At 43.4% G+C, this 14,577-nt stretch overlaps 1 protein-coding gene across 5 annotated transcripts in view; it reads right to left on the reverse strand.

Moving 5' to 3' along the window:
• NEO1 (neogenin 1) overlaps positions 1–11,316 on the reverse strand; it is a 215,817-nt gene extending 204,501 nt beyond the window's left edge. For all 5 annotated transcript variants that reach the window (XM_075045715.1, XM_075045712.1, XM_075045711.1 and 2 more), the window contains exon 1: positions 10,878–11,316. In XM_075045715.1, coding sequence (XP_074901816.1) covers positions 10,878–10,992 — 115 coding nt within the window. In that variant the 5' untranslated portion in view covers positions 10,993–11,316. The remainder of the gene's footprint in view (positions 1–10,877) is intronic.
• Between the last annotated feature and the right edge of the window lie 3,261 nt (positions 11,317–14,577).

Raw genomic sequence — 14,577 nt, forward strand, 5'->3', positions numbered from 1 at the left:
AATGACGTGTATAGGCTAAACTTGGGAAAAACATTTCTTTACGATCACACAAGATAAAAATAAAGGCAAAAATCTATTTCTTACAGGTCCTTTTAATTTTAATAAACAAGCAAAGGACGTGCTTGAAAATAGTATGCTAAACTAATAAAGGTTGTGCATGATGAATGTGAATGCAAACAAGAAGAAACTCCAAAGCATAGGCTCAACCTCTGCTATGGAGTCATGACCAGTGGTACCTCCACAGTAAATTTCAGAGAGTACAAAAAATAGGACAGATTAAAATGCACACGTAGATCAGATCTAGTGTAGACAGATACTTCCAGCTACCATGAATGCTGGCTTTTTTCCTTTAGATTGATTTCCTCAGTAATATGAAAAGCTGGTAACAACAGTAAATAAAGAAAACAATTGGAAAACACTACTTCACAAAAATAACACTTTAGATATTGGGTTGATAACGCCGTTACCATGAGCACAAAATATTCCAATCGAGCTGAACCAGAAAAAAAATGCCTTTAACTAGCACCACCTAAAAGTCAGAATAGATCAGACCCTGCTTTGGATGCATTTGATGACCGGCTTCTCCTCCTTCCACATGCAGAAATCAATTTCTCTCCCCTCCAAAAGACTCAAATTCGAAATATGCAAACCTCTGTTCACATGCTGTGGTGTTACCATGCATATTCTGCCTCCTTATTTTAGACTAGACCTACAATATTTACATCACCTATAAGGAATACTACTTGTCTGTACTCGGAGACAACAAATTAAAAGGCGAAGAACAACAATTTACACTCAATAGCACAACCAAAAAAAACCCTCGGTAGTTCCAATATGACACTGCATTTCCTGTAGCTATGGTTTGTGTGTGTTTTCTTTCATCCACATTTCAACAAAGTTACATAAAACAACATAGAAATGGTTACCAAATCACTGCAGATATCTAAGCCGTTTCTGACCTCTTAGTATTCAGGTGTTTTTCAAAAAGTACCGTAACTTCAAAAAAGGAGATAAGTAAAAAGAAACCATAGCAACAAAAGAAAAAACTACAGAGCCTAAAATTAAGGCTCCAAAGACCTGAACTAGGTATAAGCAGACAACTACATGTGAAGATTAGGATAAATAAGCTATTTTACACTTCAAACAGAAGACAAGCCATGTCAGATTCCAAAAAAGGAAGCAACCTGGGAAAATTATGAAGGAGGGCTGTCACACCCAAAATTTGCAGTATACTCTCTAAAAGCTCTTAACGCTAACAAAAAAAGTGTGTCACAAAATGTATTTAAATTTGCCCTTGCAAATGAGTAAGAACATACTCCTGTAATTTCAGATATAATCCCTGAGACCGTCCCTTTATCAGCATCTAAACAAGTCAAGACGCATTGCACCATTACATTGGTTGGTAGAGGCAGGTCTATCAGCCTAATAGTGACTTCTACCCCTGTATTATCTCCTCAAGCAAAAAGGAGTAACTAAGTCATTTCAAAAAACCCTCCCCTAAACTGCTCTGCAGAACCACCAAAAATATACCAAGATAGGCCACAGCGCAGGAAGGGAGCAGTATTCTGTCCCCCCCCTTGCCCCCAGCTACATAGCCTGAGTACACCTCGCCTTCACACCAGCCTCCCAGTGTGTGCACATCCCTGACGCTTAATTGCAACATTAATTTTTTCCTGAGAAAAACTGAGCAATGGCAGCCTTAGCCATTAAATTGGCTGGAAGCCTCCACACATTGGGGGTTGGTCTGGCTGCCAAGTTTGCTTCCCATGCACCTTCAGCAGCATATTGTCACATCATATGACACCCATAAGCTTTTCTTACACTCCCAACCAGGCTTCAATTAAGTGTTTTCCTTAGAGGATTTCATTATTGGTACAGGGATGATTTTGAAAGTCCTGGCCTCACAAAGCTACAACACAGCCGTTACCATGCGCCAGATTCAAAGTGACCCCTGAAATGATATGCTGCGCAAGGTAATCATTGTTAAATGAAGTTTCCTCTGGACTTTAAGCAAGTAAGAGGCTAGCGCATTCGAAGAACTACCTGGCCACTATCCTCTGCTGAAAGTGTAACCTATTTGGTAGTTTTACATTTCTTTTCCTCAAGGCTAAGTATTTTAAGATGAAACTTGTAGCTTTATTCCCACTTCAGAACCAGTCAAACAAATGAGATTTCAGTGTGGGGAAAAGAGTGACAAACCAAAACAGTAATTAAAGCTAAATTGAGAATTCATTACCAATCTAACGATGAACTTTTATGAAACATTTTATTAGCAAATTCATTTAAAAACAATAATGCCCACTTTCTGACAAAATTTTAGTCTACGGATCTGAAATTGATATGCTATAATACATCATAATATTAAAGATTAATATGGTGACATAAGACACGTGATATATTTTGTTCACAGTGCTTTTCATGTTCAAATACTAAGCCAATCTCTACCCCCACCAGAAAAAGCAGTCTTGCTTTCCCACGACACTGTTCCCACATGCTCATGTCACCCTCTCCCTTCTGCTACTACAAGTACTCATGCAGGCACATGGCGCAGCGGATCAGGGAACTGATCCCATTCTCTACATCCTCCGCAAATGCTTGTGAAAGCAAATGGAAGGGCATAGTACGCAGGTCCTCCTCCTTTTAATGGCACCACCATCTTGAAATGCTGAAACTAAACACGTGAAAATAGGATTAACATTTGGCAACGACTTCATATCTGCCATGTTTCATATCTGCCCAGGCACATTTCTAATAAAAGATTCACAAACTGGTAACAAAATACCTGGATTTTCTGCAACGTGAGCACTGACAGCCCAACACCAAAAATGCCAATTCCAATCCCACAGGAGTATACTACAAACTGTTTAGGTGTCCCACCACATCAAAAAACATTTCTGGATGCAGTTTTCCTTTATTTCCAGTTTTCTTACACTTCCTTCTTCCTTGCCTGTTTTCAAACAGGAACATTTGGCTTTATAAACTACTTTTGGAGGTATTTCATCCTCTTGTTAATACCCAGCTCTCCCCTCTGCTATGTACAACACTGCAACAGGCATTGGTTTCAAGCAATTACTCATTTTTTTAACGAATGTGACAGTAACCCCTTAAGACTTAGAAAGCAAGCTATACTCTGCTTCTCAACGCACACTCAAGTGATCTTAAAATTCATGACAGGTCTAATGACTTAAATGACTTTTGGCAGCCTGTTCTACTTTTAGAAAGAATATCCAAACACCTCTATTTGTGGCTCTCCCTCTCTCACTACAGTTACATTATAAGGTTTCAACATACGAACTGCAGAGCAGGATTAGGAATAGATGTTCAGGTTCATTAACTACAGGGGAAAACTGTGAAAGACGAAGCTTACACCAAAGGACTTACTCCACCAAGCGGAAGCAAGCTACTGGACCGTTACACTGAAAACTAGGAGCTGAAAAAAAGCTAGAAGTTGCCTCCACGTGCTCAAGTCTGTTAGTGATGTCAGTAATACAAAGGTGTCTCTGCCAAAAGAAAGACAAAAGAGAAATCAACAGGGCCAAAATTATTAGAGATACAATTGTTAATTCCAAGACAATGTAGTAGGAAGTGCTATGTTATAGACATAAAAATATTATATGTATTCACAGATTCACATAAATACAAACTTAGATGTTCCATGGCTCAAAACATCATAGTAAAGATGACACTCAAAGCAGAAGTTTTATAAAAAAGCACTCATTAATACCTGGCTGTACACTACATGCAGAACATTAAATAGATGGAAGCCATAGAAAAGCACAAGGTCTCTCCAAAACTATTATGAAAGTCTAACTAAGTATTTTAATAGGCAAGAAACTCCACTTAAACGTATATCAGCACAAACCTCAAACTACAGAATATCATACACATACTAGCAGCACTGCATTATTCACATCTAGGTCAACATCAACATTAGACACGTGTCAAAAAAGCTAAAAGCACATCAAACAAGATAAATTTGTCAAAGTATAATAATAATGGAAGACAACCGTGCTGGCTACTGACACATGCTTTGACCCAGTGTCACAAAATGTGACAGCTCCAAGACATGTAAAAAAACCATCAAATAAAAACAAAGGTAAAATATTAAGAGCCCAAGTACATGTAAGGGCAGCAAACTACAATCAAAAAAACTTCTAAGTTGTCCATACTTCTAAGCCCAAGAGAAAGATTAAAAAAACATAAATAGGTGGCAAAGTTCAACAGAGCTATACCGGTCAAGCAGAAATACAACCCCAGGGAAACCCAAAAGATATAAAGTACATAGGGGATTAGAAAACCAGGAGAGAGGAAGTGAAATTTTAAGGGAGCAGGGGGCAGAAGTACAAAACCGTAGGAATTACTAGTCACACTAAACAAGACAGCAAAGACATTCAGGCCTTCAGTGGCAGTCAAAGACAGGTAAGCAATTTCTTCAGGATGGCGCTCTCATCATCACCGAGTAAAAACACACCAGGTGATCTGAAGGGCTGAAACATTTGATGGACCTATAAAAAGCACAGCTACTTTCAAAAACTAACACATTTTCTAAGCTTCTGTAGTAGATAAGTGAAAAATGAAAAAGACAGCAAGTATGCAGTTCTGGGATTTTTAAGGCAATAGTAAAAAAATTTATTAACAAAAACACAGTAAGATTCACTCCTGTATGGGTAACTTAATTAAAATCTTACCTAACTTAACTACAAAGGACAGTAAGATATTCAAATTCTTTGAACAGGTGAATGAAGTAGTGGGCAACTTAACCACAGAACAGTTTTTCCACTTTTAAAAGACGTCTGGACAAAACTATATGACTAGAGGATACCAAAAATTATCAAGCTGCTATGCTTTGATGAGACAAATTAACTGAATTGTCAAAATTCATACTACCAAAAAGAAGTCATTCATATGAGCCAACACCTATCCAGTGCACTAAGAAAAAGAAGATAAAGAGATTAAAATTTGCAAATTAAGAAATTCGGCACAAGCAGAGCACCTGAATTTCTCCAGTGGTAACCAGTACCAAGTCAGCTGCACAAACTACTTCACAGCAAAGAAAATTCACTGCTAATTTATGCAGAATGATGCATTTTGAAGGAAAAAAGCTCTCTCTAATGTGCAATTCACGGTTTCTAGATCAACTTCTCAACTCAAGACAAGATTTCTCACCGAGTAACTATGAAAACTAGAACGCAAGAGGAACAGGAAGAATAAAACATTGTCACATCGTAGATTACCAGTACATTACTTCCTAAAAATGCCATATTCAGTCCTGGTCACGTCACAACGGCAAACCAAAGCTGAACCGGGAAAGTTCAAAGACTGGCAATGAGAATCAGTGAACGCCATAAAAAAATGCCAAAGTTTATGTATTTGGAACCCAGGGAGTTCCCAAGTCAGACAGTCCCTTTTGAACAGCACCTTTAGGGATTTGATTGTGATTTTCTTTCCTACTAACATGTCCAATCACTTTCAAGAATCCCAAAACATCCAGAAGCAATGAGTGGAGTGATACTGTTCAGTCACAGTGTAAAAAAAACAAAACTCATTTTGCTTTGTAGTAATTTCCTTCTTAATCAGTGTTAAAGGGACATTAGATAGTCTTCATTAAAATTAAACATTAAATCTCTTCACTTTCTACACAACTCAAACATCTCACGGTTGTTAGATACTCCAGGGAATTACCCAAACTCCCAAGAAAGTTCAGCAGCAGAACATTGCCAATTCCTTCACTCCCTTTGGTAAGGGCAGCTTTAATAATATATTTAAAAAAAAAAAAAAAGTTATTTTAACTGATGCAAAAAGGATTTATCATAAATTGACAGTCCGCTTATTTTACAAAATTAAGTTACTCTCTTCAGCATGAATACTAAATAGTAAAAAACCCACTTAACATTAAAGCACCTAATAGACCATATAAAGCTAGGGTTTCAGTTTTCCTAAAGAACTCTGCAACTATACACATACAAATGGTGCTTATCTATCTATATGGAATTAATCAGGATTACCACTTTCATCTTGGCAATTTAACTGAAGAACTAAATCAATAGCATCCAATCAGTAAACATGACTGTTGTTTCCACAGTGCTGAGACATTTTCTCTATTAAGAACTGGTTTGCCTTTTTTTTTTTTTTTTTTTTCCAATAGCCTTAGAGCATTATATTTAACTACTCAGGGCACAGAAATCTATTTCAGCACGATAATCTGAAGCAGCACCCCTCTGAATATCTGGAGCAGCACCCCTCCACCCAGAACCCGGCACACAGGCTAAGCAAACACATATCGCTGCCTCAGCTGCCGTTTCAAAGTGCTGTACTAAGACCTTGCATTTTTCAGGGGTTGAACACCCAGTTCTTAAGGTGCATAGGAAAGTAAATAAACCTCTTCTGTAACCAGCATCGAAGCTGAATCCATGAGAAGCTGCAATCTTGGCCCTGCAGCCAGCTGAATTCTGGTACTGCAGCCACTTGAAGACCTACTAGCCGGTTAAACCGAAGTGGAGTGAAGCCTCTCTTCCACTGAGGCTTCTGGAGGCAGTCCACTGACTGACATCTTGATGCTAGGACAGATTCGTTATGGGAAATGAGCATTAATTAGTTATTAGCAAGAATTCAGTTATGCCTCCTCACAGACAATGCAAAATGAAACTTTAAAACCCCTGCATATATAAAAATACTGCATGTTTAGAAAACTTAGCTACAAACATACCGGCATACACTTTATACACAAAATTATTTCCATGCCAAACTTGTGATGGTACAAAAATCTGCTTTCAAGCCCTGTATCATACTCAGGGTAACGTTGCACAAGTTAAATGTTTTTATATTTTGAAAGTAAAGGTTAAGAACCATATCGTATTGCTCTCTGTATGGTCTTCTTGAACTCCCCCTCCCATTTCCAAGCTCACTTCTTACCACCCTCCTCTTCTTGGCAACACAGCAAACTTGAGTTAGGTGATTACATAGGTGTTCAGGTTTCTCTGACAATCTTTGGTTGAAAGTTAATGTCTTGTAAATCACAAGGACATTTTATCATCAGGAATTACCAAATACTCTTGTTTATATAAAGAAAAATCTTCCTTATGTAATTTCCTTACTTAAATTGCACTGCTAACGCAGCAGGAGGTAACTAAGCCAAGTGGTTTGTTTTTTGGGTTTTTTGGGGTTGTTTTTTTGTTTGTTTTTTGTTTTTTATAAAGATGACAGGTTTTGTTTACTGTTTTTCACTGTGATAAATACTAAGCACAGGTGTGTACGCACATCTTACAATTTTTAAATTGAAATGTCAGTTTAGTGGGATAGCTTCATAAGCAAGTCAAATCATTTTCTTAGATGACTAATAAAACAAATAACCACACGTTGCAAAAGCCGTATGCAACTTGGGCACTTACAGCTGAGGACAAGCGACAATGCATCACTACAACCCCAGTGAAAGGTATCTCGATTCACAGATTATTAGAACAATAGTTCACCCTCGCAAGAAATATGCTCCAGCACCAACAGACCTTTTCACTGTTGCCTGTTTATACATGCGTATAAGCAGTGGCGCTGGTCTCCGCACACCACAGGAGCTATAAGCAAACTGCTTCTATCACATCATATGCAACACCCAGAATACACGAGGCTGACGCATACCATACTTACATGAAACAGGAATATCAACTGGAGACCTGTGCTTAAGTGACTTGGGATGTAACTGACACCTGAATATTTCTACTCTATTTTTAACTTGTGATATATTTAGAAATAATCAAGACATGCATACAAAACAGAAACAAATTATGACCTTATGTTTCTTAAGGAACCCAGATGATCTATGCTCCCATCTTCTTCAGTTCTCAATACACTACTCTCGCACCCTAGAAGGAGCATCCTATATTGCAGTGAATACCGCGCCAATGATCTGTAATCAACATGTTGCTAAAAAGACCTGTTCAGTTCTGGGAGTCTTGTGCAGCTTTCATGCTCGCCAATTTCTAATTGCATTTGATTGTGGACTTCCAAAACTGCCAGTTTATCCTTTAACCACAAAATACATGCTAATTCCAAGGACTTCAAGAATACCAGGCAGAGACAGAACAAATTTCCTGCTTCTGAATAACCTAATTTGCAATCTTAATGGTTATCTTACAGGTTATCACAGCTTTTCTATTAAAAATTAAAAGTGACACCAACTTCAATTTTATTCTTAATAATGCAATCCTGCATAGATCAAAGTTTTTGCATTAATCTCAAGTCAAACAGTTACAAGAGGCAGGATTTAGCTTAATTTGATGCTTGTTCCTTACTACTGATTTTTTTGGTTTTATTCCCTTAGGTAAGTGAAATATTGTCCTAATTCTAAAATCAGTAGCTCATTTTACCTTATTTGCAAAGCAACCAAATAGATTAGGAAACACACTAATGTTTACAGACACACAAATAAATGAAGCTATACAGTTTTTTCCTACAATAATTCAGCTACACTCTTTTCTTCTTCAGAGAGCAATGACTGGCTATTTATAGATGGGATCAAATGTCACTCAAGCATACATGGCTACATACAAAGAATATGTGTTTCCAAATCTATAACTTCTGCTCATTTATGACATCTTTATAAACACCAAAAGGCCAGCTTTTTTTTTTTTTTTTTACTTTTTTTTTTTTCTCCATTAAAAACCTGCTGTTCTGGACATCGCAAGTGGCACTTCAGTCTTGACAAGCAGAGCCACAGGTCTCACAGCTAAACCTCCATCTGGACCTAGAAACTAGGTGTTCCTCTGCCTCTCCGGCCCTTTACAGCAAGCTAAGACTATTCCGAGCATGCTAAAGAGATCAAGCTTCACACAAAGCACAGGACAGAAGACCCTTACATCTGAAAGACAAAGGGGAGCGCTTTCATGCGTGATGTGGAACATCTGTACCTGACTCCCTCTCCTTTGAGCAGGGAGGGACTTGAATGTCCCTCTCCCACCTGCCAAATATGAAAGTATGTGGCACATCCTCTATTTAAGAAAAAAACAGTAATAATCAGGTGGAAAATAGTGTGAATTAAGATGAAGCTCATCCACTATGCCTGAAGCATCTCATCTTCCTTGAGACAAAGAACCAAGAAAGCCTCTCCCTCCTCAGTTACTCCCTCTAAATAACTGGTACAAACACCCTCAGGGTTAGGGAAAGCCCAGCTCCTGGTCCTTACCAGGGATGAAACAGGACAGTACCCATTGATAGGGCATAAAAGCGCTTGCCGCAAAAGAGAAAGAGGAGAGAGTAGGGATTCACCAGAACTCCCAAGATTTCCACGCTGTTACTTCTAAATTCCTGCTCCGATGAACAGTCAGCTTCAATGAAGGTTTTATTTTGCATGTTTCAGCACATCACTCCCCTTTTGCTGACTTAATTCACGTATTTGGCTTCAACAGATAAAACTTCACCTATCAATTTGATTTCCTGAGAGCATAAAGGATTTTTTAAAGTAGGAAAGAGCAACCAACACAACAGTGACTACATTGAGCTGTCAGTAGAGCAGTAAATACTGAAAAAGAATCGTCACGTGGTTAGATTTTACACATCAAAAAAGTAACTTATCTATTACACATACTCTGAAGATCTTTTGAGTCCAAGTATGGTATTTTTCAAAAGAAAAAAAAAAAAAGTATCTGCTTCAGACCTGGAATCTGCAAAGCTTGTACTGTGTAAGAGAATAAATAAAAATTTTCCCTGTCAACAGGAGTCCGCATACACGGTTACATCAGTAGTATCTAAGACAAGAACTACCACGGACATTTCTGCCTAATGTGATTTGCAATAGGACAATTACACCATTTAATATCAGAGTTTAACCATTCTCACTTTTCCAAGTTGCTAGAAACCACTCGTTTAACCAGCAGGGTTTTTTTCCAAATTCCACTTGCACAGACCTTTCTTTTAAAATACCGGAATTCAATCTACAGGGGTGTATTTAAAAAAAAAAATCCCAGCATTCAACATTCGAGAGCAAATTTTCTTTCACGCTTTCTACTAGTTTCTACTGCCAACAAGGAAGAAAAAAAAAAGTTACTTTTTAAAGCCAATATTTTGCAAAACGAGCAGATAACATTACTGCAAAACTAGGGAGCCTTCCAAGGCATTAACGGTCTTTCGCAAGGGCCTTTTTAGAAAGCCTTGTTGTACACGCACCATGCTTCATCTGGATGAGATTACGTTTTTCGTAGCCTATAAAGAAGCAGGATTCAATAACGGATCATTAAAGGTAACAATGGTAAAAGGTGCGAGAACTACAGCGTCTGAAACGCTGCCAGATCGCTCATTTCTGGGCCGTTGCGGCACAGTTTTCAGGCGAGTTTCCCCCTCTCCACAGGTTGGTTGCCTGTCATCTCTTCTCCGGCAAAGAGTCCCTACCGGTTCCAGTACCGCTCGCCGGGTCTTCCAGGCTCAGACAGAGCCCGTGCGCGCCCCTAATCGTTTCACCTGCGCTCCTGCCCACAGACGGCGGGGAGAGCACGAAGCACAGGTGAACCGCTGAAGCACTGACGCCGCAAATAGGGGCTTCAGGTGTCTCCCGTTCTCCTCCTCCCCGCGCCAGGCGCCGGCAGGGATGACCGCCCGCTTACGGAGGTGTGCAGTGGCCTCTGCTGGTGCGCGCACCGCCGCCCAGACCGTCCCGCTCGGACAAGCGGAGCGGACCGCCGCCGCTCGCCTCCCTCGGGCCGCCGGCACCGCCGCGCTGAGGGCGCCCCGCTGCCCCCCCCCCGCGGACCCCCGGGGCCACGCGCCCGCCCCAACCATCGCCCCCAGCCGCTCCCTCACAGCCCCGGGCCCGCCGAGCCCGAGACGACGACGACGCCCCCTCGGCGCCCGCCGCCCCCCCGCCGCTGTCAGGGTCTCGCCCGGCTCCTTACCTGTGAGGAGGCTCTGGGAGCCGCTCCGAGCGGCGGCGCCGGCCGGGTCCGGCTGCCCGAGGAGAAGGGCGATCCAGAGGGAGCCGAGGAGCCGCCGGGCTCTCCCCGCCGCCATCGCTCCGCTCCCCGCGCCCGGCAGCCGGGCACCCAGCGCCAGCCCCTCCCCCGGGGGGGGCTCCTCCTGCCTGCCTGCTTGCCTGCCTGCCGGCCGGGGCGCGCTCCCCGCTCGTCCGCCGCCGGGCTGCGCCCCTGCGGCACCCCGAGGCGGGCGGCCCTCAGCCGGGCGGCGGGGGCTCACGCAGCCGCCCCGGACGAGCGGCCAGCGAGGGCGAGGCGCGGGCGGCCGGCAGGGAGGGAGCGGCCGCGGCTCACTCCATCGCGGGCCGGTCCCAGCGCCGGGCTCCGCCGCTCCCTCACACGGAGCCAGAGGGGCGCTCGCCGCGCGCTCCTCCCCTCGCTCCCTCCCGCCCACACCCACACCTCCCCCCCCCCCGGCCCGCCCTCCCCCCCCCCCCCCCCACGAGCGCGCATGCGCCCGCGCTCTCCACTCCCCGCCTCCCCCGGGGTAGGCGGCGGCGCACGCGCTCCCCTCCCTCCCGCCACCCCCGCCGACCCCCGCACCAGGTGTGCGCGCGCCCGGCCGGCCGCCCGCCACTGCGCCTGCGCGGCGCCCCCGCCCGCGGGGAAGGGGAGGCGGGAACGGGGAGGGGGGAGCGCGCGCCTGTGGTAAAAATATAACTCGCAGAAACTTGTTTTCTTGGGGGGGGGGGGGGGGGGATATCTCTGCTGTTCAATTTGGGACGTCGGCTTTCGTAATAAGCACGTTTCTCAACGAACCGAAAGATAAATAAATGGGAAGAAAAGCCCGAACGTACTTTGAAAAGGCAAATGGAAATGTGTTTTCATCCTCCTGGGGGCAATTAGTTTTAGACAGCATTTGCCAATCAAATCCGAATCATTTGAATGCCGCATCGCCACCACCAGCCGGATTTAGCCTTACTGTTGGATCCCGTATCCTTACAAAGGACACAGTAAGAGCTATAAATAAATATACATTCCTCCTTCATTAATCATAGGAAGCATACCCTTGTATTTTTTTTCCACCTCAGCTTGTTGCCCACTAAATTACATTTTTACAATGTGTGCGCTATCCTTGCTCATTTTATTATTGACTAATTGAATTGTCTCTTTCAGCACATAAATTATATAGTACCAGGGCTCCAGAAGTGGTAACCGTGAGATAACCGTACCCCTGGGGCACTGCGAGACGTGAAACACGGGTACATCCCCCCGAAATGCCTGTTCATATTGCAAAATGTTTTAAAACTAGTTTAAAATCATTTGTGCCAGAAAGAAACAGGCTTTTACACTGGTAGTGACGTTCCTGCCAAGGAACTGAGGACTGATTTCAGGAAAGTTTACCCTGACAGCCTCCGTGCATGTGGCGAGGGTGTCCCTCCGGATGCAGGCACCTCTGTATTCCCGCGAAATCATCCCTGATCCAGCGGGATTTGCAGATTTGTTTATTTAGAGGCTTTTCGGCGAGGCAGACGCTGACACATTTTGCAGTGCGCCAAAACGCAGGTGTGCATTTTGCTGCACATGGGGATGCAGAGATGTGCGCGACTAATTAAACATTGACGTGACTACAAAGTATCAGCTAATAGGGGTGTCTGAAGTGTTTCTCATTGTGAAACTTGCTTCATTATTTTATAATTTTGTTTGGTGTTTCTGTCAGGAAATGGGGGGGGGGGGGGGTTGTCCTCCGCTAAAAATACCTTGGAGCATTTTCGCAATGAGGAATAATTGCCCCCTCAGAAGGATGTTTGGGTTTCTCCATATTATGCTTGCCGAGTTACGCTGATATCTGATACGCCAGAAGGATTACCAGCAACGAACTGTAATTTATACTGAAAATGGAAGTGCTGATTAAAAGGCAGGACTGGTAGTATAATTCCTATTAAAGCTGGTTAGCAATTCCCATCATCAAATCCTACCTTCGGTCACTTTCAATAGTGCCAGACTAACCACTGTGCTGAAATTCAGGCATCCGAAGTTCATACCTCGGGTTAAATTACAAACACTTCTTCTTTCTTTCCTTCTGTCGGAGATCTTCGAGTCTGAAAACGAGCACGGTCACTTTGTCAGAGGTGTTCCCTCAAAACCCACCATGAAAACCCCTACCGAACATCCCCCGTTTGCACTCGGCAGGGGCTTACCCTTACCCGCCCTCCACGGTGCGGTTCTCCAGCAGTTCGGTGCTCTCCCAGCACGCCACAGCCCAAGGCTGTGGGAGTCGGAGCTGGACCTGCAGTTCCAGTTCCCGGCTGCTCTGGACCATGCCAAGTCTGAAGGTAGGAAAGGGCGAGCGGGGAACCTGTCCTTCCAGTCCTCTTGGGAAACGCCGAGCAGGAAGCTCCTTGAGTAACACGTGGTGGGGACGAGAACTGGATTGGGGACGAGTAAGTTGGCAGGCGCAGAGGGTCTGGAGAAAGACAGGTTCTTCGGGGTGGCAAAAGGGAACAGGGAGTTGGAAGAGGAAACTCGGTCTGCCTGGAAGGAGGGATAAAGCAAAGCTCCTAAGCAAGAGTCTGGAAGCCAGCCTGTTGGGAGAAGACTTGCAAACAGACTGGGAATGGGAGAAAATTCCCAGGATAAGGCCGTGCGACCCAGGAGGACCGGGGCTATCAAGACCAGCCCGTTATCTGACTAAGGGCTGATGGAGAACTTGCTGGGCAAAAGGGATCAGACGGGAAAGCTGGAGCGGGGTGAGGGAGGAAGACGTGCGACCCTGAGGTTTGGTGTGGGATGCAGCAAGGGCGACGAGGGAATTCACTAGAGACAGTGATGTAGAAGTGGGAACGACAAGAGGCTGAGGAAGAGAGGCAGAGCAGAAAGGTGGGGATTTAGGAAGGGGAATGAAGACCACCTGGAAAACTATCATGTCTCTGCTGGCAGCAAGCATCTGAAATACACCGAGAACGCACCTCGTCCCCTTCGTTACAAAATAGCAGAATAAAGGCTGCCAGTGCAAAAGGGTAAGCCTGGCTTGGATGCTGAACTAATGTCAAGGAATCAAGATAAGTGCCTAAACAACTTGCACTTAATTTACCCTAAAAAATCAAACGTAGGTATTTTATGTACCTTGTGAGGAACTGTGGGGAAGGCAAGCACCGCGCTGTGGCTAAGGTGGATGACTGCTGCTCCAGGACAGAGCTTCAGCCTCAGGACTCCTACGGGATGCAAAGCACAGTGCCTGAAACAGAGACTTCACAACCAGGCGCTAATTGTGCAGTCTTCACTTCCTACGTGCCTGATCTGACATTTTGAAGTCTGATTTGCAGAAGTGAAGAGCACTTGCAGATACATCTGCAATAAATGAGAATTTATTAAACTTTTGAATAAATTAGGTGCTTTGCCATTTTCTATTTTCTGACAAAATCAGGCCATGAGCATTTCTAATTGGTTATCTAAAATTAAAAGATATTTTTTACTATTCTGTCTGTATGCTTAAGTTCCTCATCCGTAAAATAAGGGTAACACCAGTTCTCACAACAGCATTGAGAAAATGAATTAGAGTTTGTGAAGCACTTGGATACCATAGTGATGAGTACCATGGAAAAGCCCAGGAGGAAATGAATAAATCTGTCTTCAGAACAATATTTGAATAGTGCGCAGTAAATAAAGCATGGGCCACATA

Source organism: Buteo buteo, chromosome 13 (genome assembly GCF_964188355.1).
Source record: "Buteo buteo chromosome 13, bButBut1.hap1.1, whole genome shotgun sequence".
Taxonomy (NCBI): domain Eukaryota; kingdom Metazoa; phylum Chordata; class Aves; order Accipitriformes; family Accipitridae; genus Buteo; species Buteo buteo.